This window comes from Gadus chalcogrammus, chromosome 14 (genome assembly GCF_026213295.1).
Source record: "Gadus chalcogrammus isolate NIFS_2021 chromosome 14, NIFS_Gcha_1.0, whole genome shotgun sequence".
In the NCBI taxonomy this organism is placed as follows: domain Eukaryota; kingdom Metazoa; phylum Chordata; class Actinopteri; order Gadiformes; family Gadidae; genus Gadus; species Gadus chalcogrammus.
The window spans coordinates 28,345,066-28,372,738 of NC_079425.1; the positions used below are offsets into that span (position 1 = coordinate 28,345,066).

Genomic DNA, 27,673 nt, shown 5'->3' on the forward strand with positions numbered 1-27,673 from the left:
TCAAGTCCTGCACTCCTCTAACCTCTGCACCTCTGTACCGCCACCCCTCCCGCACTGGTCTCTCTCTATTGTGGTTGTGTCTCTCTGGTCTCTCTCTCTGGTCTCTCCCTGGTCTCTCTCTTCAGGCTCTCTTGTATCTGTGTCCCTCCCTGCCTCATGAGGTCCACCATGAGGTGGTCCACCATGAGGTCCACCATGAGGTCCACCATGAGGTGGTCCACAATGAGGAGGTGGTCCACCATAGGGAGGTGGACCACCATGAGGTGGTCCACCATGATGAGGTGGTCCACCATGAGGTGGTCCACCATGATGAGGTCCACCTCATCATGGTGGACCACCACCTCATGGTGGACCACCTCATCATGGTGGACCACCATGAGGTGGACCTCATCATGGTGGACCACCTCATCATGGTGGACCAACATGATGAGGTGGTCCACCATGAGGTGTTCCACCATGATGTGGTCCACCATGATGAGGTCCACCTCATGGTGGTCCACCATGATGAGCAGCAGCAGAGCCAGCTCACTCTCCTTCCTCTCGTCCTGCCCTGAGGGAAGCAGCAGAGGGAGATAATGGCTGATTCTGGATCAAACAAATGGGGGTGCTTTAGGTAATGGCTGCCTAGCAACAGACTGCAGAGCTGTTGGTTGTTGCTCAGTCGTTGTGCATACTGATAGACAAGAGATGCAGAAACAATCCAGAACACACACGCAGGCGCACACACGCGTTGTAACACCATGCTCAGGCACATGCACAAACAGACAAACACACAAATGACATGATGACACACACACACACACACACACACACACACACACACACACACACACACACACACACACACACACACACACACACACACACACACACACACACACACACACACACTTCCCTTTTGAACAACCTCACATGGCATCCTGAGACCAAAGGTGACACAAGGAGTTCACAGCAGGAACCACAAACCAATCAGCACCCGGGTTCAGGTGGTTCTGCTACTTCATTTCATTCCAGACATCATCTCTAAAACACCTGCTAGGAGGACACTCTAACGTAAAACCCCAAAACAGAATTAATAGCAAGACTTGAACTGCATAAGGTGAGCACCATGTGAGGGGTCACTGAGAGCAACAGCTACTTCTAGGATTAATGAGAGCATCAGGGGAAGGGAGGACAGGGTACCAGACATTACAGGGAACCACTGTAGGCCACATGCACCCACTGAAGGCCACATGGACCCACTGTAGGCCACATGGACCCACTGTAGGCCACATGGACCCACTGTAGGCCACATGGTGACCCGGGTACCAGGGACCCACTGTAGGCCACATGGTGACCCGGGTACCAGGGACCCACTGTAGGCCACATGCAACCACACGGTGACCCGGGCGGCAGCTGACAGTTAGACCGCCTCCCCTTGGCAGCGGAGGGGGAGTGGGGCTCAAAGGGACCTTCAACATGAAACCCTCAAAGGCAGCAGAGCACTCTGTCACTTTGTGAGGACCACAGAGTGTGGGGGGATGGTGTGTGTGTGTGTGTGTGTGTGTGTGTGTGTGTGTGTGTGTGTGTGTGTGCGTGCGTGCGTGTCAGGCCACTCTGTGTCAGAGAGAGTGAGTGCTTGGTTGAGTGAGTAGGTGGGTGGGAGGCCGCCAGCACTAAGAGCCACCTACAGAAATAGTCTCTGCTCTGCAGGCTCCTCCCACTGAGGAAGCTCTTCTGGAGCCACAGCCTGATCCCAGGGCAGATCTCACCTTCTCTACCGACAGAACATGAAGAAATGGCTGCTAGGATCAATACCAGTCGAGAGGGAGGGAAGGAATCAGGTGGAGGAAGAGAATGGGGAGCATCTGTAGCAGGACCTGATATATCACACGTTCACAAGGACACCGATTGTCCCTCCGACGGAGCTTCAGGCTTATCATACATCCCGGCTGGGGGTTTGTGATTGCAAAGGGGGTTGAAGATGAACTATTGATGGTTCAGTAGCACGAGGACGCACAGGGACAACATATTAGCCGTGGAGCTGATGAGATGGAATGATTCACCAGAAACGTCCTCAAGCTTGAGACTTCTGTTTAAAGAGCAAGAAGAGAAGTGAGATGTGTCTGTCACGCTAAGGAAGACAGGATGCTACAGTGTGATGCTACAACAGGATGCTACAGTGTGATGTGATGCTACAATGTGATGCTACAGTGAGATGTTGTCTTGTATGGTTGGTTCAGGAGCATCAGTCTGAAACGATGCCCCTTCCAACTACCTAGGAGAGGAGACGATTGCTTACTTCATAAGCGGCACTCTGCCCATGACTCTGACATCGTCACGGTGATCCCACAGTGTCAGTACAGGACATCAGGGGGTTTGCAGCTAGCTTCTTAGCTGGTCTTTACCCAGGCTGACGCAGAATGACTTCATCACTTTTATTAATTCATTAGACACAAAGGGTAGTGAGGCAGGGCCTGGTGATTATTCACTATTACTAGATTAGGATCATCATTTATCAAAAAAGAATGAAAGATTATTGAAGGAATAACCCAAAGGGTTAGTGAAAGAATAAACAGATATCAGATAAAAACATCCTCTGATAGACAGCAGCCTGATGGTAACTGAACACACAAATGCTGCCTGTCTGCTTCAGAGTCAAGGGCCAACAATCAGGAGTCTCCTGACGTTTAAATGAAACCCCAAAGGTCAGAGAATGTAGACAGCGCACTACCGGTATCTCCAGAGGACCCCCGCCTCTGTGTGTTGGGGGGTTGTGAGCCCCCCCCCCCCCCTGCATACATGGGAGGTTGTGAGTTCTCCTCCTGACTACGGATGTCTGCTGCAGGGGCTCACCTCATCTGAACCAGCCTCTCCGGCAACAGGCCCATGGGCACAGGCAGGGAGAGAAACATGTAGCGCGACACTGTGAGACACACCACGCTGCTGGGGCATCTGTCCTTCTGGAACCACTGAAGCCCTTTAGTGAGTTCCTCTTTGGGCTCGTTTGTAAAATGGGGAATTATCCTTAAGGGCTAAAATGATTCTGGGTGTTAACCTTCACAGAGAGCCGGTTCTTAAAGAAGGAACCCGGTGTAAAATGGATTTGGGATATGTTTGGTATGATAACGAGTTGGAATGTTTTGGAGCAGAAAAGCGCATATAGACGCATTCTTCAGTTGGCTGTTTTTAGCCAATTCTATCAAAACGCTATAAACTTGGACGATATGGGCATGTTATGGTAAAAACTAAATCGCTATTTTAAACCACTTAAAAGGCTAGAAGTAGCCCGACACTTCTTTGGTAGTATAATAAGGGTCTTAACATACAAAATGAGGCATTGATAACTTTGTAAGTGTACAGATTGTTCATTAATAAGGACATTTTATGCACACAATACCATCAGTAGTTCACCTGTCGACCCCATCTTGTTTTTAAGACTCGATAAATAGATTGACGTACACAGAGATTGTGCCATCCGTCAACAACACGCAAGCTCTGTGTTCGTCATCTACTTATCGAGTCTTAAAAACAAGATGGCGTCGACGGGTGAACTACTGATGGTATTGTGGGTAAAAAATGCCATTTTAAATAAACAATCTGTACACTTACAAAGTTATAAATGCCTCCTTAAGAATGCGTCTATATGCGCTTTTTTGCTTCCAAACGAACATTCCAATTTGTTATCTTACTAAACATATCCAAGATCAATTTTACAGCAGATTTCTCCTTTAAGAGGTTCTTCAGGTTCATGAGCCTCCTGTTTCAACTCACACTCTGCACACTGCCAGGGCGTGCTGGGCTCACATCCACTCACAGCAGGAAGAGAGAACCAACAGCCCCCACTGACATGAGACTGATTCTACCTTCAGCTGCTGGCCACAGCTTCTCACACTGTGGATCTCACCCTCTCCCTCTCCTCACCTTATCCCCTCCCTCTCCTCTCCCTCTCTGTCTGTCTCCCTCTCCTCACCCTCCCCCTCCTCTCCTCTCCATCTCCTCTCCTCTCCCCCTCTTTCTCTCTCTCCTCTCCCTTCTCCTTTCCATCTCCCTCTCCTCTCCATCTCTCCCTCTTCTCTCCTCTTCCCCCACTCTCTCTCTCTCTCTCTCTCTCTCTCTCTCTCTCTCTCTCTCTTTCTCTCTCCTCTCCCCCCTCTCTCTCTCTCTCCTCTCCCTTGCTTGCCTACACCCACAGGTGTGTTTTAAGCCGCTGTGTTTATCTGCTGCAGCGTCTCTCTTCAACCCCACTTCCTGTTTATTCAGCAGTGCGACAAGCGAGACGGCGAGAGAGGAAACCATCAGCAGGGAGTCTGAGTCACGGCCAGAGTCGGAGAGCCGTGCTGGAAGCTTTTGTAACCAAACTTCAACATGCAAAGTCTGAGGGCGTTGGCGGCCTGAGGATTGTTGCCATCGGATACTCTAATGGCTCCTGATGACGTTAAGAAATGCACGATGCGGGCCTCATGTATGCAGGCGGGCTTATGGCCGGGTGTAATTACATGGCTGTGGATTAACAGAGAGGGGTTTTAGCACACAGAGCAGGGAGACAGAGAGTGTTGCGGTGATTAAAGTCAGGAAGAACCCTAGATGAGGGTGACCCTAAGAGTTAAGCTGACCAGACTTAAAGATTAGACAGCATATCCATCCTGGAAGGGCTCAGATGTATACGCAGGGACGTATGGGAGGTGGGTGTGGAGAGGAGAGCAGGACTCTCTTATAGACGGTTCTTTAGTGCTATGATTGGGAACAGTGTCATCGCCCCGCCAGCGCCTGTTGGACCAAACAAGGGACGACCCTGTGACCCCTGACCTTTCTGCTATCTGACCTCTGTGTGTGTGTTTGCGTGCACCAGCTCCTACCGGCTGCTGGAGTTGCGGAGGATGACCAGGGCGTCGGGAAAGCCGTCCAGGTTGTAGTCCCCCAGATGAAGGGCCAAGGGCAGGCCGGGGGCCCCGGGCACCAAGCCCCACTTAGTCTCCCCCTGCTGGAAGTCCGACAGCAGGGTCACCCACTGCAACACAAGATCAGCCGGCGTAAGGGGACCAGAGCTGGGGACGGCAGGTCACACCAACCATAATGAATAGAGAGAGAGAGAGAGAGAGAGAGACAGAGAGAGAGACAGAGACAGACAGAGACAGAGACAGAGAGAGACAGAAAGAGACAGAGACAGAGAGAGACAGAAAGAGACAGAGACAGAGACAGAGAGAGAGAGAGAGAGAGAGAGAGAGAGAGAGAGAGAGAGAGAGAGAGAGAAAGAGAGGTATGTGTTGTCTGTCTGTCTGTGTCTTTGTGTGCGGTGTCTGTGTGTGTGGTAGGTCTGTGTGGTGTGTGTGTGTGTGTGTGTGTCCAGATGGGGGCCAGGTGCTAGTTGATTATTCATGAATGTTAAACTGACACAGCAGGTGCAGTGTGTGTTTGTCATCAAACAGAACATAACATACACTAATCGATGTTAATGTGAAACACACACACACACACACACACACACACACACACACACACACACACACACACACAGTAAATCAGAAACTATATTTGTGTTCAGAAACGTATTTGTATTATGAAACGATGATCTTATCGTACCTTGCTGACAAAGTTGCTTCTTAAATAAGGCCCATTGCAACCCTCCTCTGGGCCCAGAAGGTTCACACATTTCATCCATAAACATGGAGCGCAGTTTCTATCAGAGAAAGAGTCTCTCTATCGATGAATCACACGGACCAGCCCTCCCCGATCCAAACAACAAAACTGTGGCTGTTCAAAGGCCAACATATTTACACCAAAGTGAGGGTTGAGAACATAAGGAGGCTGCACAATCCTGCGTGCGCTTGTCAGTTTGTGTGCGTTTCTGTGTGTTCATGGGTGTGCGTTTCTTTGTGTGCATGGGTGTGCGTTGCTGAGTGGGAAGATGCACATGCATCCAAATGAACCACTTCATTGGAGAAATAGATTAGGGCAATTGGGACGCAAGTTAATGCTTTTTGAAGGCACTGAGCCAGAGCATTTGAATTAAATCTTATTGTAATCCTGTAGACATGCTGCATTGCATGCATGAATAAATTCACCTCAACAGAACCCATGCATTCAAATGAATGAACTGGACAACTGCCTTAGCATTGAAAATATATATATTTATCTTTATTTAACCCGGTAAAAGTCTCATTGAGATGAAAATTGATTTAGGTGATCGATTTAGGTTTCACTCCCTGCTGCATCGCATTTCTTTGAATGCTGCCATGAGGCAACATCCTGGGGGGGGGCACAAGGTGGACTAACAGAGAGGCGGACCCACCAGGTGGACTAACAGACAGGATGGTCCTTCTGCTGTCAGCCCTGCTGGCTCACCAGGGGAGGAAGGACCTCATTGACACCAGAACACTGTGATGGACAATCAGGAAGGAGGTGTGGGTTATTAGGACCAAGAGACTAGCGGGCTTTTCGCACCAAGAGACTAGCGGGCTATTAGCACCAAGAGACTAGCGGGCTATTAGCACCAAGAGACAAGCGGGCTATTAGCACCAAGAGTCTAGCGGGTTATTAGCACCAAGAGACTAGCGGGCTATTAGCACCAAGAGACTAGCGGGTTATTAGCACCAAGAGACTAGCGGGCTATTAGCACCAAGAGACTAGCGGGCTATTAGCACCAAGAGACTAGCGGGCTATTAGCACCATGTGACTAGCGGGCTATTAGCACCAAGAGACTAGCGGGCTATTAGCACCAAGAGACTAGCGGGTTATTAGCACCAAGAGACTAGCCGGCTATTAGCACCCAGAGACTAGCGGGATATTAGCACCCAGAGACTAGCAGGCTATTAGCACCAAGAGACTAGCGGGCTATTAGCACCAAGTGACTAGCGGGCTATTAGCACCAAGAGACTAGCGGGCTATTAGCACCAAGAGACTAGCGGGTTATTAGCACCAAGAGACTAGCCGGCTATTAGCACCCAGAGACTAGCGGGATATTAGCACCCAGAGACTAGCAGGCTATTAGCACCAAGACACTAGCGGGCTATTAGCACCCAGAGACTAGCGGGCTATTAGCATCAAGAGACTAGCGGGCTATTAGCACCAAGAGACTAACGGGCTATTAGCATCAAGAGACTAGCGGGCTATTAGTGTCGTAGATTTCTATTAACGACTTATCTAATTCACTTCAACTAGCTATATGCAAGAGGAATCGGAGAGTCCAGGTCAAGTATAGATGGAGAGTTTATTGCAACCCGCAAACGAGAGACAATAAAGCCGAGTGGTATCTGCAAATACACTCCAGAATGACTCTTGTACTGCTCCTTATATCCCCAATCCTTACACAATACAAAGTTGGACTTCCATCAAACATTGATGTGCATAGCATCTTTTTCTGGGTCATACTGTGTGGATTTCAGCATATTCTCATGTCTTCTAGATCCCAACTGCGACTTTTGAACATATATAATCTTTATACAAACAGAGATGATGCACACGTGTGAATGTCAGCATTGTCTTCAGAGAGTACATCAGATAGGAATAGACTGGACCCACTCACTGGTGCCACATGGCACCTAACGCTAGGGGAAAGGTGATCAGCTATCTACCACTATTAAAGTATCTATATGATATGTAGGCTTAATAATAATCATAGTTTAACATAAAATGTACGGTTAATTTCTACCATATTAGCACCAAGAGACTAGCGGGCTATTAGCACCAAGAGACTAGCGGGCTAATGGCACCCAGAGACTAGCAGGCTATTAGCATCAAGAGACTAGCGGGCTATTAGTACCAAGAGACTAACGGGCTATTAGCATCAAGAGACTAGCGGGCTATTAGCACCAAGAGACTAACGGGCTATTAGCACCAAGAGACTAGCGAGCTAGTAGCACCAAGAGACTAGCGGGCTATTAGCATCAAGAGACTAGCGGGCTATTAGCACCAAGAGACTAACGGGCTATTAGCACCAAGAGACTAGCGGGCTAGTAGCACCAAGAGACTAGCGGGCTATTAGCCCCAAGAGACTACCGGGGTATTAGCACCAAGAGAACATTAGCAGAGAGTCGTTATATGAGCACAGAGGAAAGATAGGAGGCCGAGAGCAGCACCGATGAATTATGAAGAAGAAAACTGTGAGACAGTTAGACGTCATGTAGGAGGCGTCCCCCAGGCTCCTACCTCTTTGTTCCTCTGTCCTGCCAGGTAGATGGCACTGCTCCGGCAGGCCTCGTCCAGACACACAGGCAGCAGGTGGTCCTGGTGGCCGTCGCCATCTGAGAGAGTACGACATTCATACATCAATGCATTAGGAGACCGGTCATACATTCATACATTAGGAAAACGTTCATACATTCATATATTAAAACATTCATAAATTCATGCATTAGGAGACCGGCCATACATTCATACATTAGGAAAACGTTCATACATTAGGAAAACGTTCATACATTAGGAAAACGTTCACACATTCATACATTAGAAAACGTTCATACATTCAAACATTAGGAAAACGTTCACACATTCATACATTAGAAAACGTTCATACATTCATACATTAGAAAACGTTCGTACATTCGGAAAACGTTCATACATTCATATATTAAAACATTCATACATTAATGCATCAGTGAGATGCATGGGTCATACATTCATTCACAAGCGTTCTGGTTATTTTCAGAGCTATGACAGATGGCGATGTGAGGTCATGTTGTTGCGACAGGACTTTTTGACACTTTTGACATTATAATACCCACTCGCAGGGTATTTATATCACCAACATGAACACACAAAAGGACCTCTGAGCGGTTCCTTGGCGGCCTTACACCTCATCGCCGTGGAGACGACGAGGCCGCGTGCACAGAGAATCTGGCAAGTCAGTACCAGGTACTCTATAAAGGACCAGAGTCAGTACCAGGTACTCTCTAAGGATATGGTACAAGAGTCAGTATCAGGTACTCTATAAAGGACCAGAGTCAGTAGCAGGTACTCTATAAAGGACCAGAGTCTGTACCAGGTACTCTATAAAGGACCAGAGTCTGTACCAGGTACTCTCTAAGGATATGGTACCAGAGTCAGTACCAGGTACTCTATAAAGGACCAGAGTCAGTACCAGGTACTCTATAAAGGACCAGAGTCAGTACCAGGTACTCTATAAAGGACCAGAGTCAGTACCAGGTACTCTATAAAGGACCAGAGTCAGCAGCAGGTACTCTGGTCCTTTGGTCATCATGTCTCCATATAGTGCTGGGCTACAGCAACTGCTTAAAGTGTGCTATAGCTACGGAGTGCAATATGACATTAAGTTCAATCCTAAGAAGAGCGTTATTATGATTGCTAAAACTAAGGAGGATCAGAATCAAAAGTTTCCTTTATTCTTACTGTCTGATCGTACTCTAGAGGTGGTTAAGAAGGTAAGGTATTTAGGTCACTCATCACTGATGATCTGTGTGATGATGATGATGTCCAGCACCAGTGCTGTAAGCTTTATGCACAGGCCAATATGTTGGCACGCAAATTCCATATGTGCACAGAAGATGTTAAAGTAAGTCTTTTCAGAGCCTACTGTACTCCATTTTACACAGCTCAGCTCTGGTGTAAATATAGAACAGCAAAATTGAAGAAACTACAGGTAGCGTATGATGATGCGTTTAGGATCCTCCTTAAGCTTCCAAGATGGACAAGTGCTAGCTCTTTGTTTGTGACTAGTAATGTCCCCACCTTTCATGCTGTATTAAGGAATTTTATGTACAGATTTATGTGTCGACTTCTAGAGTCAAAAAACAAACTAATAATTGCACTCACTGACACTAAACAGAGTGATACAAGGTACTCCTCTGGGTTGTGGAAACATTGGAATCGATGCTTATATGTATTTTAATCTGTGTGACCTCGTATTTGTATTGTCATGTAATTTGTATTCTTGTCTTGTAAATGGAACTTCGAGTCCGGAATAAAGTATTCATTCATTCTATAAAGGACCAGAGTCAGTAGCAGGTACTCTATAAAGGACCAGAGTCTGTACCAGGTACTCTATAAAGGACCAGAGTCAGTACCAGGTACTCTATAAAGGACCAGAGTCTGTACCAGGTACTCTATAAAGGACCAGAGTCAGTACCAGGTACTCTATAAAGGACCAGAGTCTGTACCAGGTACTCTCCAAGGATATGGTACCAGAGTCAGTATCAGGTACTCTCTAAGGATCTGGTACCAGAGTAGGTACCAGGTAATGTTATGAAAGACTCATGTCTATGGTGCTATTTGATAAATGAGTGCTGAAGCGATCCACTGCTGCACCACCACTGCAGCAGCAGCCCAACCACCACCCCAATCACCACCACCCCAACCACCAACACCACCACCTCCGCCGCCGCTGCCCCCCGCCCCCGCCGCCACCACTACCACCGCCGAGAGCGGGGAGCGGGGACCTGGACTCAGGAGCCCCCGAGCCCCCAGGATTAGCTGAGCTCTAAGTGGTGTGGACGTCTCCCGAGGTTAGCATTCACACCGTCACCAGGCAGCTCAGTGAACCGGCACAGCGCCACACGCAGCAGACGCTGGTTTAGAGATCTGATCGTAGCATCCCAAATGAAGAGGAGAAACTGGTTTAGAGCTCTGATCGTAGCATCCCATATGAAGAGGAGAAACTGGTTTAGAGATCTGATCGTAGCATCCCATATGAAGAGGAGAAACTGGTTTAGAGATCTGATCGTAGCATCCCATATGAAGAGGAGAAACTGGTTTAGAGATCTGATCGTAGCATCCCATATGAAGAGGAGACACTAGTTTAGAGATCTGATCGTAGCATCCCATATGAAGAGAAACTGGTTTAGAGATCTGATCGTAGCATCCCATATGAAGAGGAGAAACTGGTTTAGAGATCTGATCGTAGCATCCCATATGAAGAGGAGACGCTGGTTTAGAGATCTGATCGTAGCATCCCATATGAAGAGGAGACGCTTGTTTAGAGATCTGATCGTAGCATCCCATATGAAGAGGAGACACTGGTTTAGAGATCTGATCGTAGCATCCCATATGAAGAGGAGACACTGGTTTAGAGATCTGATCGTAGCATCCCAAATGAAGAGGAGACGCTTGTTTAGAGATCTGATCTTAGCATTCCATATGAAGAGAAGACGGTTTAGATATGAAACCGGAAGCTCATTGGATTCAATAAAATCATTTTACTAAAGTAATATTTAAATAGGGAGGATAACTCTCATGGATTGATATAGAGACAGAGAAAGAGAGACAAAAGCTGTGCTTGCGTCCACGTGACCTTAAAATTTGCATGAAAGTAAAAGGGAAGAATGAGAGAGAAAGAGAGAAAAAGGGAAAGATGGAGAGAAAGATAGAGCAAAGGGAAAGGGGGAGAGAAAGATAGAGCAAAGGGAAAGGGGGAGAGAATAGTGGTTGGGGGGAGGAGATATTTTGACTCCATCTGTACTGGCTAGGCTAACCCTCATTTACACTGACTACATTCTGGGTAGGGGTGATCCCATTACTGCTCATTAAGGGGAGAGATACAGACAGAGAGGGGGAGACGGCGAGAGGGAGGGAGAGACAGATGGGACAACATGGAGGAAGAGCGAGATATACAGAGAGAACAGAGAACAGTCAGAATGAAAGAGAGAAGATGGATGGGGCGATATGCAATAGTGACGGAGAGAGAGCGGGAGAGAGAGTGAGGGAGTGATCAAGGCTACTAGGTAGTGAGAGGAAGAAGCTGACGGAGCAGTAGATGGAGGAGGTGGAGAGGGAGTAACGGACCATAATGAGATGAGGGGGGACAGAGGGAAGGGAGAGCGGGGAGAGAAAAACAGCGTCTGTTACCAGTGTAGCATACTGGGTGGCACTGGCACTGGCACGCACACACCACTACACAAAACATTAATGCATGTATCTAAATGTTCAATTTCCCTCACATTATCATTCTCTCTTACACACACACAGACACGCACAAAGACACGCACTGAAAAGCTTGTTAGATTTTTTAATCTACCCTTTTAACGCTATCCTTTTGCCAGCAGTAAAGAGCCCTCAGTATCAGTGAGTACACACAGAGTAACCCCCCCCCCCCCCCCCCCCCCCCCCGCCTCAGCCCCTCCACTAAGCTGACGTTCAGGGACCAGCACTGCTTTCTAGTACGATGAATTATGCATTAGTTGTGTCGCACAGGAATGCAATTAGCTCAGTGATAAAGCAGATGAGGTTTGACTGGGCATCCATTTAGAGCAAAGTGGTGCTGAATGAGATAATTCTGTGCATGCAGAGGTTACCACACAAACATCACACAGCTGGAAGCCCAACCCTAGGGTGCTGAAGGATGCAGGGGGTTCAGCACCTCTTTAAACCTCCTGCATGGTTCCACCACCCCAGAGAGGACACCCCAATACCATGTTCACAGACCAGTGGTCTGACCTCAACGTCCCAGTACCATGACCACAGACCAGTGGTCTGACCTCAACGTCCCAGAACCATGACCAAAGACCAGTGGTCTGACCTCAACGTCCCAGTACCATGACCACACACCAGTGGTCTGACCTCAACGTCCCAGTACCATGACCACAGACCATTGATCTGACCTCAATGTAGGTTTGAGGATGTTGAGCTGCTTTGCCTCTGCTGGAGACATGTCATGACGGTGGAAACATCTCAACATTCTTCCTCAGAGGTAGCTCCTCTCCTTCCTGTCTTGGTAGCGATAATGTGCAGCATGACGATAATGTGCTTTTACCGCCCTGTATGTTGCTGTCCGTCTCATTGGCTACTCTATCTCTCCATCTGCTCCACAGCATAGAGAGAGGGAGACAGAGAGAGAGCTAATGAATATTGGGATTTTCTATTTCTATCAAGTATCCCAACTGAAATGTCAAATTAGTTCTATGTAGGTTATTCCCGAGTGACGCTGTATGATGCACTGTATGGTTAACAGTTTTAATCTCTGTCATGTGATCATATCCGTCTCTGGCTGACAGGTCCAGAGGGTTGGTCAACAATAGAAATACCAGGAGATGAGGGAAACTGATGGAGATACAAAGAGCCAGAGGGAGATATAAAGAGGAGTGAACAAACAAAGGAGGAATGGAAGAGAAGGAGGGAGTCAGAGGACAGCAAAGTGAATAGGGCAGGTTATTGTGATCTGTGAGCTCAAAGACCTCCTTAAGGTCTCCTTAAGGTCTCCTTAAGGACTTGTTATGATCGCCTTAAAACCTCCTTAAGGACTTGTTAAGACCTCCTAAAGGTCTCCTTAAGACCTCCTTAAGGAAATCTTAAGACCTCCTAAAAGCCAATTCATACCACCGGATCCGGACGAAATTTGTCCGTCCGTACCAAACGTTGTCGCCGGGACTACCCTTCATACCTCCGTCCGGTTTCAGCGTTGTTATTGATGTTACGCAATACATCCTCTAGAGGGCAGTGACTGTCGTTTCACAAATGAACGGCATCAACAATCGCAAACATGGCATCTGTAGAGATGATTCTGCTTTGTTTCATCCGAAATCGCCAAAAAAAAAAAGGTGCAAAAAGTGTAGGCCTAGGTGGCGGTGGCATAGTGACACCCCTCACCAACCCGCAGATTATCTCCTCAAAATGTTGTTAAATGACCAGTTACAACTCATTGCCAAAAAAGGGGAACAATAAAATAAAAATGTCTGGTATATGGTATAATATAAGTATTAAACGTTAAACACAATTATATACATATCAGATATTATACTACGCTATCTATTTTCGCGAATGGTCTGACCTCTGACTCTATACTGCCGCCTCGATTTCCGGTGGTATTGCTCCGTTTCTCCCGGAGCACTCCAGATTCGTAAGTTCAGAGGCGACGGACCCATTGACGGACGAAACACCTCCGCGACCGGACGAAATGGGCCGTTTCCGTATTTACCGTAGGGTGTGAATGGGCCTTAAAGGTCTCCTTAAAGGTCCCATGACATGAAAATCTCACTTTATGAGGTTTTCTAACATAAATATGAGTTCCCCTAGCCTGCCTATGGTCCCCCAGTGGCCAAAACTTGCTTTTGGTGTAAAACTAGCACTAGCTGTTCGCCTTTGAAAAAACGGAGGCTCAAGTGCGCTGATTTGGAATGTCTGTATTTAGGACGTCACCAAGAATCTCAGCTCCTCCCCTTACTCTTCCTGGCCCGCCCAGAGACGTTGGCCCGCCATTGAGACTCGACCGTGCGAGCGCCACGTGTGTGTGTGTGCGTGTGTGTGTGAATACACACACTGTAACGCAAGTGTTTCTTGTCGGTTCTTTGACGTGTCTTGTATTTCCACAACGAGACTGTTGTGGGGATTATCTCTGCCATGGTTGAGAAGGAATTGGGGGAAAGGAACTTTGGCTTTGACTTGCTGAAGTACATGAACTGCGACATGCCGCCGGTTGCCGCGAGGCACCATCGCCCGGCAGCCGGCAGCAGGCAGCTCGCGGTTCAGTCGACTTCAGGTTGATGTGAAAGTGGAAGAACCAGAGACGTCGCAGAACCCGACAAAGTCGTTTGTTGTGATTCATAATATCGTCTGGAGGCGCACACAGCTTTTGGCCGTGATAATATGTATTAAATGATATAGATTTCTATGTATTATATGATATTATTTAGATATAGAGCTCCAGGACTGTAACGCAAGTGTTGTACACTTCCTTGTTATTTGGATAACCGTTCTGCTTTTGGTGTTATGGCGCATAACACGTCGGACTCTCGTCTCTGGTATTTCTACAACGAGACTCGTATTGGGGGTTATCTCAGCCAAGGTTGAGAATGAATTGGGGGGAAGGAACTTTGGCTTTGACTCCCTCAAGAACATGAACCACGACATGGAGGAGAAAGGGATTGTTGGCGGCGAATGTCTCCCGCTTGAGCCCCGCTGAGGGACCACCACCAGAGGCGGAGGTGCCTAAGAGCTGCCCGGCAACGATCCCTTTCTCCTCCTTGTCGCGGTTCAGTCTACTTCACATTGATGAGGACGTTGAAGAACCAGGAACGTCGGAGAACCCAACGCGGTCGTTTGAGATTCATAATATCGGCTCACACAGCTTTTGGCCATGATAATATATATTATATGATATAGATATCTATGTAGGCTATATGATAATATTTAGATATGGAGCTCCAGGACTCCCGTGTGTTCTAGAATATTCACAGAACACGGCTAAAGGCTGTGTGCGCCTCGCCATTGCGATACATCCACTGTAAACGGAGCGCATGGTACCGTGGCTGCAAGCTGCTCAGGGCCACACCCCCACCCTCCTCCTTGACCCGCCTCGCTCCTCCTCATTTGCATTATAGCTACAGACACCAAAACAGCGCATTTGGGGGAAGCTCAATGTGCGACTGGCTCGGAGTGGCTGTAACTCTGCACCACGGCTGAATTTCGGGAATGTCTTTGAATACTGTGTTAGTTGCCCACTAATACCTATATTAAAGAATACATAAAAAAGCATGTCATGGGACCTTTAAGGTCTCCTTAATCTCACCAAGGCAGCTTCAGGAGGTGATGTTCAGGGAGATGGGAAGTAGAACACAACACCTACCTACAGATATAGAACATTGCGGACAAGAAGGCAGTTCCCCAGAGACATACACAAGCACGCACTCTTAAAGGGAAACTTCACCCATTTCCATTAAGCTTTGTATCGTTAGAAACCCACTCATATTTTTTAATGGTCGTGCATCATTCCCTTATTTTCTGGAGAGACTGGAGAGATCCGTATAGATCTCCAACACAATACAGACCTATTAGAGCAGTGCCAGTGGGTGGGACTTCACCAGCAGAAACTAACAGCGTCTGAATGCAAAAGACGCTGCAAAAGTTCACATGCAAAAGTTCACCATTTCGAAAGGAATACAAACGAGGACTAATTCACTGAGTTCACCAACGAATACTCTTCACTAGAAATGTTGTCTGAAATGATTTTCAAGCAGTCTTGCGGTATCAGCTTGGTAGATGGAACAGCGAGGTGTCCGATAGGCGGAGATCTAGATAAGCGGGAGTGGCCAGCGAAGCTGGTCATCGTGGGGCATGTTGGGAGTTGTTGTCTTCAATCCACAAGCGCCAAAAAGTCACTTTCTTCCTTTTCTCGGTCAAGACGGCACCAAATTAGAATTTGTTTTATTATTCGACTACATATAGGACCCAATTTCAATACATATTCATGCCTCCACGGTGAAATGCTCCTTTAAAGAAACATATGCAGAGCACGGCTCCAGGAGAGTGAACTCTGTTATACACCGGGGCAGAGCACGTCTCCAGGAGAGTGAACTCTGTTATACACCGGGGCAGAGCTGTGAGTCCACACAGACTGAACCCTGGTCAGGGCTCTCCTCCGTCTTGCTTGTGTGTGTGTGTATTTTATGTGTGTGTGTGTATTTTATGTGTGTGTGTGTATTTTATGTGTGTATTTTATGTGTGTGTGTGTGTGTGTGTGTGTGTGTGTGTGTGTGTGTGTGTGTGTGTGTGTTTGTGTGTGTGTGTGTGTGTGTGTGTGTGTGTGTGTGCAAAAGCACAGCACCACAGATGTTCTAGGTCGCATCTCTGTGGTGCATTATGGGTGAACGGAGGGGGACATTCCTTCACTACGTTTTAATGGACACCCAGAGCTACTCAGTGATTGGTTGATCAATCTTGGCAATACAGACTCTCCATCTGTGTTTGCTGCAGGCTGTGTGTGTGTGTGTGTTGTTCTTTGTGTCCTCAGGGTTAACTCTTAGGGATAGGGTTAACCCTTAGGATTAGGATTAACCCTTAGGGTTAAACCTTAGGGTTAGGGTTAACCTGAGGGTTAGGGCGAACTCTTAGGGTGAACTCTAAGGGTAAGGGTTAACCTGAGGGCTAGGGTGAACTCTTAGGGTGAACTCTAAGGGTTAGGGTTAACCTGAGGGTTAGGTTGAACTCTAAGGGTGAACTCTAAGGGTTAGGGTTAACCTGAGGGTTAGGTTGAACTCTAAGGGTGAACTCTAAGGGTTAGGGTGAACTCTAAGGGTTAGGGTTAACCTGAGGGCTAGGGTGAACTCTTAGGGTGAACTCTAAGGGTTAGGGTTAACCTGAGGGTTAGGTTGAACTCTAAGGGTGAACCCTAAGGGTTAGGGTGAACTCTAAGGGTTAGGGTTAACCTGAGGGCTAGGGTGAACTCTTAGGGTTAGGGTGAACCTCAGGGTTAACACACACTTATTCACAGAAACCCATCCTGCAGGAAAACAGCCGGCTGTGGGGAGCCAATGATTGAACCAGCAACCTTGAGGTAACAAGCATTACCTCCTGAACCTCTGCCAACCCTGATCCCACATTCAGGACACATTATGAGTGAGACGGAAAACACTGCAGCCAGCGTCTTACTGTGGTACACTGGCAGTGACAGACGCAAAACACCATGAACTCACTAATGCACACTTACTAATAACGGCCTCCCGAACACGGAGAGGTGCAGCGACAGAGGGCGGCAAACCTACCAATATCAACAAAGGAGGACTGGCCCACGATGACGGACCCCCTGGGGACTTCAGTAGGCAGGATCTCTTCCCTGCTGAAGTTCCCTTGCTGAGAGAGAGAGAGAGAGAGAGAGAGAGAGAGAGAGAGAGAGACAGAGACAGAGACAGAGACAGAGACAGAGACAGAGACAGACACAGACAGACAGACAGACAGACAGACAGACAGACAGACAGACAGACAGACAGACAGACAGACAGACAGACAGAGTTAACAGAGCATTACTTATGGTAATTGCAGAAGTTGCACTTTGCCAGCAGATGGGACTCAGGCTTGTTCAAAATTGAACCAAGAAGCAGAGCCCTGCGGCCCTTCAGCACTAAGACTGTAAATGAAGGATTTGGTGCAATGAAACAGCTAGAGACACAGGGGTGAGGAGGAGGAAAATGGACCGATCATAACGAGGGGAATCAAGTTCTGCTCGTGTCTAAGGCATGCACACGCACTCGAGGGGAGGAGGAGGAACGGTGATGAGTGAGCTAGAGGTGGTGCTGACAGAGGGATTAAGAGTGATGGAGATAAAGAGAGAGAATTCAATAGAACACTGCATACTGTTAGTGACCTAGAGCCTGACGTCTCACCTGGTTCATGATCTATCCATCAGAGCGCAGAGCTGAACAAGACCACGTTACCAGAGGGAGCGAGACGGACAGGAAGTGGTGGGAAGGAGGAAATGAACAGCAACAGAGCCAGGTGGACATCCAAAGGGACAGTAGCGGGAGGCTGTCAGACCAACTGGTCTGTCTGGTGTCCACCAGGAGTCTCTGTGTTCTTTATCAACACTTGAGTGACACTTTAACACACGAAACAGATTTTGTGTGTGTGTGTGTGTGTGTGTGTGTGTGTGTGTGTGTGTGTGTGTGTGGTGTGTGTGTGTGTGTGTGTGTGTGTGTGTGTGTGTGTGTGTGTGTGTGTGTGTGTGTGTGTGTGTGTGTGGAGGACTCAACAAACATAGATCTAGAGCACAACCTCCTGACACTGGATGGATGTGGGATCAAGATGATTGGTTCAATGGGTGAACTGGTGCTGATTGGATGCTGAGGTTAATCTGGCTTCCAGCTCCACGGCGCCCTGTAGGACTCATTGAGGATGGATGTTGTCCTACCATGATTTACAAGTAAAGACAGCCCATCCATGCTGATGTTTCATCAAATTCAGACTTAGAGAACTTGATTCATACCAGTCACACATTGCTCTCCTCAAAGATAGTAAACATAACTTTTTGGAGGTATTCTGTATCAGAATGATTAAGGTTCTTAGCAACAAGGAAAATATCTAACGCGATTTGAATCAAATAAAGGCAGAGCACTTTTCGTGTGACTCATGACTGCAGGACCTCCGTGGGAAACCTGAAGCACACCCTATGAGGAAACATTCTGATGAGCTTTAGAAAGGCATCTCGTGGGGAGGCGGTCGTGTATATTTACACATTTAAAGCTATTTGTTGCACTATAACCTGATTTGATTCGTCAAGGGTTTGTATTCTGCGTTCACAGCGGCAAAAAAGCATGAAATAAGCTCTGATGTGCGCAGGTAGAATTTGAATGTTTTTCCGCCACTTTAACCATAAAATATCCAAATGATGTCGGCGATGTTCAAATAACTGCTTCCCATGTGTCTCCGCCAGAGTGCCAGAGAGGGGACCAGAGTCCTTTAACCGTCTGAAGCTTGCTATTCATCCCTCCTCCTCCACCAGGGCCTGCAGCGCACCAGCCTCTCCATGTAAAGGACTTTAGAGCTCGCTGCACCAACAATGAATACCAGAAAAAAGGGACGATTTTAGAGAGGAAGATAATATGCTTCACTCTGCAGCTTGTGTGGAAGCCTTCCTGAGAAGGACGCATGAACACATTTCTTATGGAGGAAAACATGATACGTTTCTGCAAGCGTATGTGCGCAGAATGTATGAGTGGGGTCGTTAAACTACTGACACTAACCCTACCCTGACTGTGGAACCAGCTAACCAACCCAAACCAGCTGACCAACCCAAACCAGCTGACCAAACCAGCTGATCAACCCAAACCAGCTGACTAACCCTAACCGGCTAACCAACCCAAACCAGCTAACCAACCCAAACCAGCTGACTAACCCTAACCAGCTAACCAACACCAACCAGCTAACCAACCCAAACCAGCTGACTAACCCTAACAACTAACCAACCCAAACAAGCTGACTACCCCTAACCAGCTAACCAGCTGACCAACCCAAACCAGCAGACCAACCCAAACCAGCAGACCAACCCAAACCAGCTGCCTCCTCTACCCCCTCCTCCTCTCTGCCTCCTCCTCCTCTCTGCCCTCCTCCTCCTCTCTGCCCTCCTCCTCCTCCTCTCTGCCCTCCTCCCCCTCTCTGCCTCCTCCTCCTCTCTGCCTCCTCCTCCTCCTCCTCTCTGCCCTCCTCCTCCTCTCTGCCCTCCTCCTCCTCCTCTCTGCCCTCCTCCTCCTCCTCTCTGTGCTGCATGCTAACCGGCAGCGTGCTAACCGGCAGCGTGCTAACCAGCAGCGTGCTAACCAGCAGCGTGCTAACCGGCAGCAGGATCCTGACTTGTCTGCTCAGGGAGCGCTGATGCATGCTGGGTAGGAGGGGGGGCATCTCGGATCCCTACAGAGGGAAGCTGGATCACCTTACCTTGTTGATCCAAGTCTCGAAATGGTTGTCCTGGGTGGTCAGGAACAGATCTGCAGTGGAACAGGGGGGCAGAGAGTGTTTTAGATGACCATATGTAGGTATGGTGTTCAGAAGTGGACTGGTCTGTAGCCGTCCATCAACATGCACTTTTATACTCAATACTTTGATTCTGTAACGCTTTGAAGTGTAAAGTGCTGAGCTGCATTTATAATGACAGCATGGAGCTCTCACCATCAGAGACCTGACTCCTGTGGGGAACTGGACCTGGATACAGAGGTGGAGGAAAAACGCTATTGGCATCGGTCAACCTCGCCTTAGGTCTGCCCTATAGTAGGTCTGCCTACAGTAAGTCTGTCCTACTGTTCTACCGTAGGTATGTCTTACAGTAGTTCTGTCCTACAGTAGGTCAGACCTACAGTATGTCAGACCTACAGTACAGACGGGATAACTGGACGTGTCCTCCAAGCCTGCGCTGACCAATTAGCCAACGTTCTCATGGTAATATTTAACCACTCCCTCTCCCAATGCACCATTCCCTTATGCCTTAAACAGTCAATTATAGTCCCTGTCCCCAAGAAACCCCAACCCTGCTGTTTAAATGATTATAGCCTCATTGCCCTGACCTCTGTGGTGATGAAGTGTTTTGAGAGACTAATCAAAACCTTCATCCCCTCCTCCTTACTTGTCACCCTGGACCCCTTACAATTTGCCTACCACCCCAATAGATCTACAGATGACGCCATAGCCCACATACTCCACACTACCCTCTCCCATTTAGACAGCAGGAAAGGGGCCTATGTCAGACTGCTATTTATTGATTATAGCTCAGCATTTAATACGATAGCCCCCTCCAAGCTGGTCACTAAAATGAGAGATCTCGGCCTGCATTCCTCCCTTTGCAGGTGGGTCCTTCATTTCCTGACCGATAGATTGCAGGTGGTTAGAGTGGGCAATCACATGTCATCCCCCCTCACCCTCAACACCGGTGCCCCCCAGGGCTGCGTGCTGAGCCCTCTGCTGTATTCCCTTTACACCTACGACTGCGTTGCCACCTTAGACTCCAACATCATGGGCAAGTGCGCTGATGACACAGCTGTGGTGGGCCTGATCTCCAACAATGACGAGACTACCGCTCTGAGGAGCTTATAGTGGACTTCAGCAAGAAAAAGCAGAGGAGCTTCCAACCTCTCAGCATAAACGGAGCCCTGGTGGAGAGGGTTGACAGCTTTAAATACCTCGGTGTTCACATCACACAGGACCTGTCATGGTCCTGTCACACCAACACCGTTGTGAAAAAAGCCTGTCAGCGTCTCTACTATCTCATACGTCTAAAAGACTTTAAACTTCCACTCAGTGTACTCAGGACTTCTACACCTGCACCATAGAGAGCATCCTGAGCGGGAGTATGACCACCTGGATGGGGAACGCCACCAAGAAGGATCAGTTGGCTCGAAGGAGGGTGGTCCGCTCAGCTGAGAGAACCATCAGGGCCAGCCTCCCCATGCAGGACATTAACATCAAATGATGCAGAAAGAGCCCAAAAGATCACTAGTGATGTCAGCCACCCGAACAACAGTCTATCTACCCTGCTTCCTTCAGGGAGATGCTGCCGTCTGCTGAGGGCCAACACAGAGAGGATGAGGAGTTTCTTTCCCCAGGCCATCAGACTGTTAAACCAGACTGAAAATGTCCCTTAGCCCACCACCCAGTGACCACCCAATCATTATTATAATCTTGCACTTTATATAGTTGAACTACAGCCGGACTAGTACATAAGAATCTCACTACGCATTTCCATGTACAATTGTGTATGTGACAAATAAATAAAACGTACTAACTAAACTAACAGTAGGTCAGTCCGACAGTAGGACCGACCTACTGTCGGATGGACCTACTGTAAGACTAACCTACTGTAGGACCGACCTACTCTAGGACCGACCTACAGTAGGACCGACCTACTGTACGACTGACCTACTGTAGGACTGACCTACAGTAGGACCGACCTATAGAAGAACGGACTGTAGGACTGACCTATAGTAGGACGGACTGTAGGACTGTCCTACAGTAGGTCGGTCCTACTATATGTTGGTCCTACTGTAGGTCGGTCCTAGTAGGTCGGTCCTACAGTAGGTCGGTCCTACTGTAGGTCGGTCCTACTGTAGGACCGACCTACAGTAGGACAGACATACTGTAGGACTGACCTACTGTAGGTCAGTCCTACAGTCCGTCCTACAGTAGGTCGGTCCTACTATAGGTCGATCCTACTATAGGTCGGTCCTACTGTAGGTCGGTGGGTCGGTCCTAGTAGGTCAGTCCTACTGTAGGTCGGTCCAGCTATAGGTCGGTACTACTGCAGGTCGGTCCTCTCACATTACAGAGGAGGATGGAAAGGAAACGTCCGAGGAGAGGCCAGGGAGGGGTTGAGGCTCCTTGGTGTAACCCGGGTTACCTAACTATAACCAATGATCCTAGCTTTTAAGGCAGGATCATTGGTTTGGGTTAGATAACCTTGGTATAACAAACCTCGTATACCACATACCCAGGAAACCAGTGGTCACATTTTCTCTCTTGGATGTGTCCTGTTCAACTCACACCAAGATGACAGCTGGAAAGGCAGCTGGAAAGTCTGGTGTGCTTGTAGAGTTTTTAGCATACATGATTTTAAAAATATTTTTAGACACTGGACCCGAAATCAGGTTTGAAAGGCAGTTACAAAACTTTTGTGACAATATAAACAAACCTTTACTTAATAAACAGTTTGGTTCTGGAAAGAAATTCCTCATGGACACATTCCTCTATCCATGCTGGTATCCAGCCAAGCACAACGATAAGGACGGCGACAAACGGCAAGTTAATGGCGGAAAGTTGATCATTTGCATCTGCCTGTTACTATCTGGGGATATACATCAATGCCCGGGTCCGATGCCGAGAAATACGATCTCAAAAAGGCCCACGGCAGGTGCGATGGTCTGAACGAATCAACGTCGGGAACCAACTTTTCTCCATAGTCCGCGGCGCAGGGAGTGGAAGCGAGCGTGGAGACGCCGAGAGACGCAGCGGAGATGCGACGATGGGAGATGAGATCAGGCAACGTGGTACTGAGCAGGCCAGATTGGATCTTCGGGCTCCCGTACCCGTAGGCCAGTCACTCTTGGAGGAGCTGGAGAGCATCGGCAGTGAGAGGCCGGATTCTTTCCTGGCTATGCGAGGACTACACATGCTTCATCTCAACGTCAGAAGCCTTCTACCGAAAATCACCGAGATCTTTTGTTTCACTGATCATGGTTGGATGACTATGTTAAGGATGCTGAAACTTAATTAGAGAACTATCTGATTGTTAGGAGAGATCGAAACCGAACTCGAGGTGGAGGGGTGTGCATTTATGTGAGAGCGGACATTGGTTTTAATCACAGAACGGACTTGTATAGCGATCAGATTGAAGCGGTCTCACTAGATATTTTGCTACCGAAGAGTAAGCCCATACTAATCGGTCCTTGTTACAGACCGCCTGATCAAACCCTGTTTTTTTAACTCTTAGAAGAACTTTGCACAACAAGGTTGGACTTGATTAAATCGGAAGTTATCATGATGGGAGATTTTAACACTGATATTCAGAAACGCGATGGGTCCGGGTACAAGGCATTGATGAATTTTTGTTGTTCTTTTAGTTTATACCAGCTGATAATGAATCTACACGTGTGTGTTCCAACACCCAAACCACGATTGACCTTGTCCTAGCATTGGACAAGTCCAGAATAGCCCAGAGCGGGGTTATTAATTATGGGTTGAGTTACCATTCTATTGTTTTCTGTACAGTCCAAGAAAGCAGTGCTAAATTGTCATTCTTCAATTAGAACCCGGTCGATGAAACATTCAATAAAACATTCAATAAAAGTTTGAAACAAATGGATTGGCCTAATGTATTGCAATGTAAAGATGTGGATGAAGCATGGTGCTCATTTAAGCGTATGTTTTTAGAAATGGTTGATAAAGTAGCCCAATATAAAGAAATTAGAATAAAACAGAGGACAGAACCTTGGATAAATGATGACATCCTTGAGGCAATACGGGCAAGAAATAGGAAGTATGATACATTCAGGGCACAGAAGGATGAGCAAAGTTGCGAGTATAAAAAGGCAAGAAATGAACTAAACAGATTAGTGGTTAATACTAAAAAGGCATACTTTAATGAGAAAATAGAAGAATATAGAAATGACTATGGAAGTCCCTCAAGCAGCTTGGGTATAGTAAAAGGATGAAAACCAAAAACTCCAACATCACTCCAGATCTTGGCAATACAATAACTTCAGATAAGGGGATAGTTGCGCCTGGCTTCAATGAATATTTTTCATCTGTTGCCAGAGAGTTGGTGGGAAAGCTACCTAGCCAGACTGGTCAATATGGGGAAAGTCATGTGCGGGACTATTACTCTCAGTTAGGGGTTCAGCCCGGGAGCTTATTTTTTGGAAAAGTGTCTGAGGCACTGGTTCTGGAGAAGCTTCAAGGATAAAACAATTATTGAACAAACACTTAGCACAGAACATCTAAATGTGAGCAAGTGGATGACTGACTACTAGGGTGTGACGAGATCTCGTGCCACGAGATCTCGCGAGATTAAACTCGACGATATTACCCGTCGCGTTAAAAATCGGTCTTGCGAGATTTGTGATTTATCCAAACTTCTATTTGTCGCCTGTGGGGGCAGTAATGCGCCTTTGCTACATCTAGCCTGCCAGAACCTAAAGAAGGAGTAGGAAAAGAAGAGGAGGAGAAGGAGGGGAAGCAGGGGAAGCATCGAAAGCAGCCATAAGCTGTGTTCGAAATCGTTCCCTATCACGGATATATTGTACTATATAGGGTGCTCGCCATTTTGTAGTGGTGTTCGAATTCTCAGTGGTTAATTTCATGCACTATATAGTGAACTTAAAATACCCAAAATTTGAGTGTACATACGATGTAGCCTACATGTTACTCCCGTATACCACAATGCAATGCAGTCGTGTTTTCTCGGAGGAGAAGACAAGGCTGAATAACCGCGAAAACTAATACATTTAATCAAAGTACATTTTGGGTACTTTGATTTGGTTTTGCACATAATATTGTTTGCACTTGAAAAAAAGAGAATTATTTATTTAATTTATTTTAATTTAACTTTTATACATTTTAGTTTTAGTTTCAATTTCATGCATGTACAGAGTTATAATAAAACATTTCAAAATGCATGCGCGACTTGGTTAAATAAAAGTCTGTTGGTCCAGTCATATATTTTGTCATTGTAGTTTTCTTAAAATCTCGTCTCGTCTTATCTCGTGAACCCAATATCGTGTCTCGTCTCGTGAGCTGTGTGTATTGTCACACCCCTACTGACTACAGGTTATCACTTCATGTAGGGAAAACAGAATCCATTCATTTCGGATCAAAGATTAGATTAAAAAAGGCCTCCAGTTTTAAAGTCCTAGTTGGAGGTACTGAAATTACAGCCAAGGAATCAGTCAGTTACCTTGGCTGTGTGTTCAACTTAAGTGGCATAGGTCAGGCACAGAGGGCAATTACCAAGATAAACCATAGAGTCCGTTTTCTGGCCAGAATTTCAAAATTTCTGGATAGAAAAACAATGGTCATTTTGGCAGGAGCCTTAATTCAGCCGTATTTTGATTATGCATGTGGCTCATGGTAAAATGGCGTCACAATGAATTTGAAGCATAGGCTACAGATCTCACAAAACTAGTTAATCAGACTTGTTTGGACCTCCCCATGAGAACCCACCTTGAATCATCCCACTTTGATCAGGTGGGATGGTTGAAGGTGGAGGATCGTGTATCTCAGATGCAGTTATGTATGGTACATAGGAGTGTTTATGGGGAGGTACCCAATTATTTTAAAAATTATTTGAATAGAGCAAATGAAGTTCACCGCTATTCCACTAGGAGAGCGTAACAGATTTTGTACCACCTAGAGTTAAGACGAACATGGGTAAAGAGTCCTTTTTTTATGTTGGAACTGTTCTTTGGAACAAGTTACCTGGCCCACTCAAATCAGTCAGAAGCATAAGCAGTTTTAAACAAAACTTGAAAAAATGGTTAGGACACCAATCTTAGACTGTTGGCAATTTGTATTTGTCATGTATATTTGAAACTGTAATTTAAGTTTTTATGTGTCTTATGAATGCTGCTACTTGCCCCTGTCTCCTGCCCCATAAGGACCACAATGGAAATAAGCCTTAGGGCATTGTTGTGTCATCCATGACTATCTTTATTGATATAATGTATGGCACAGGTTGTTGTTTCATATTATTGTGTCAAGAATGGTCAAATAAAAATAAAAATCAATCAATCAAACCTTGGTGTAATTTAGGAAACCGAACTCTGACCAATGATCCTGTCTTTAAGCCTTTTTTTGGTTTTAATCGCAACCTGTCCTTTTAACATTCTGCTGTGTTTATACTTCTAATGTAGGCCTGCTCGATTATGGAAAAAATCATAATCACGATTATTTTTGACAATAATGAAATTATTATTTCAATTATTCAAACGATTATTCAAAAGAATATTATTGAGTTTGAAAATATTATGTATTTATTCAGCATCTCTCCCAAAAAGCACTTTGTAACTGCGAACTTTGAAATTTCGCCTTAAAACGTACACAAAATGGTCAAATAGAAAATATTCAAATCTAAAATAATGTTCTGATATGTATCCAGCTGCACTTTCTATAAATAAGTTAATAAAAAATAAAAAAATTGAAAAACTTGATTATATTAGTTTTGTGATCATTTGACGCTAAAATCGAAATTTGCGATCACAATTAGATTAATCGCCCAGCCCTATTCTATTGTTGACTCAAAGTGTGTGTTTGCAAGGATGGAGATTTCGTCATTATAAATAAAAGCTGCTCTCTTTAGAGTCAATCTTTTAAAAGGACATGAACTTTGTGGTTAGCAAAAGAAATCAAGTTCTTTAGAGATCCGCTGACACAAGGTTCTGTGCTCTGGGTCACACCGTGGGAGACAGTTTGCCGCCTGGGTACGTGATGCCTTTAACATAATGGACCCAATAAAAGCTGCTTCACCAACCTGAGCAGTGGTTCTCAACCTTTTTTGAGCAAACGCCCCCCTGACCTTACCCAGATCCTCTGGCGCCCCCCCCCCCCCCCCAATAAAAATTTAATTCAATAAACCAACAACCCCACTCGTGTTATATTGCTTAAAGGTGTCATTGCATATATATGAGAGAGAGAGAGAGAGAGAGAGAGAGAGAGAGAGAGACCATCTATTGGCCAAGAAAGGAGAGTTGAGGAAGAAATGGTTGGATTGAACATTCATTCACTGTGACCGCGACTCCCGGCTGCCACGCCTCCCGTCGTGCCCCGGCCGAGACACCGTTACCTTGGGCACCGCGAGAACCGCGGCCGTGGCCATGGCACTCCCGCGGGAACCGCGGGCACCGTGAGTGCGAGCGCGGCCGCGGCCACGGCACTCCCGCTTGCCCAGTGAATGAATGAATGGCCCTGAAACTGGGGGGACCCCGGCACCGCGGCCCGGGAACCGCGGGCACGGCACTCCCGCGTCTCCGGTCAATGAATGAATGGCCTGGGAACCGCGGGC

At 46.9% G+C, this 27,673-nt stretch overlaps 1 protein-coding gene across 3 annotated transcripts in view; it reads right to left on the minus strand.

The window, feature by feature from the left end:
• The window catches only part of itfg1 (integrin alpha FG-GAP repeat containing 1), a 146,870-nt gene that overhangs the window by 75,999 nt on the left and 43,198 nt on the right, over positions 1–27,673 (minus strand). For 2 of the 3 annotated variants that reach the window (XM_056607452.1, XM_056607454.1), the window contains exons 7-11: positions 20,302–20,334; positions 20,071–20,120; positions 17,406–17,493; positions 8,128–8,222; positions 4,839–4,990 (exon numbers count right to left, since the gene is read on the minus strand). In XM_056607452.1, the coding sequence (XP_056463427.1) occupies positions 4,839–4,990; positions 8,128–8,222; positions 17,406–17,493; positions 20,071–20,120; positions 20,302–20,334 (418 nt within the window). The remainder of the gene's footprint in view (positions 1–4,838; positions 4,991–8,127; positions 8,223–17,405; positions 17,494–20,070; positions 20,121–20,301; positions 20,335–27,673) is intronic. The other variant, XM_056607453.1, reaches the window with a different exon arrangement.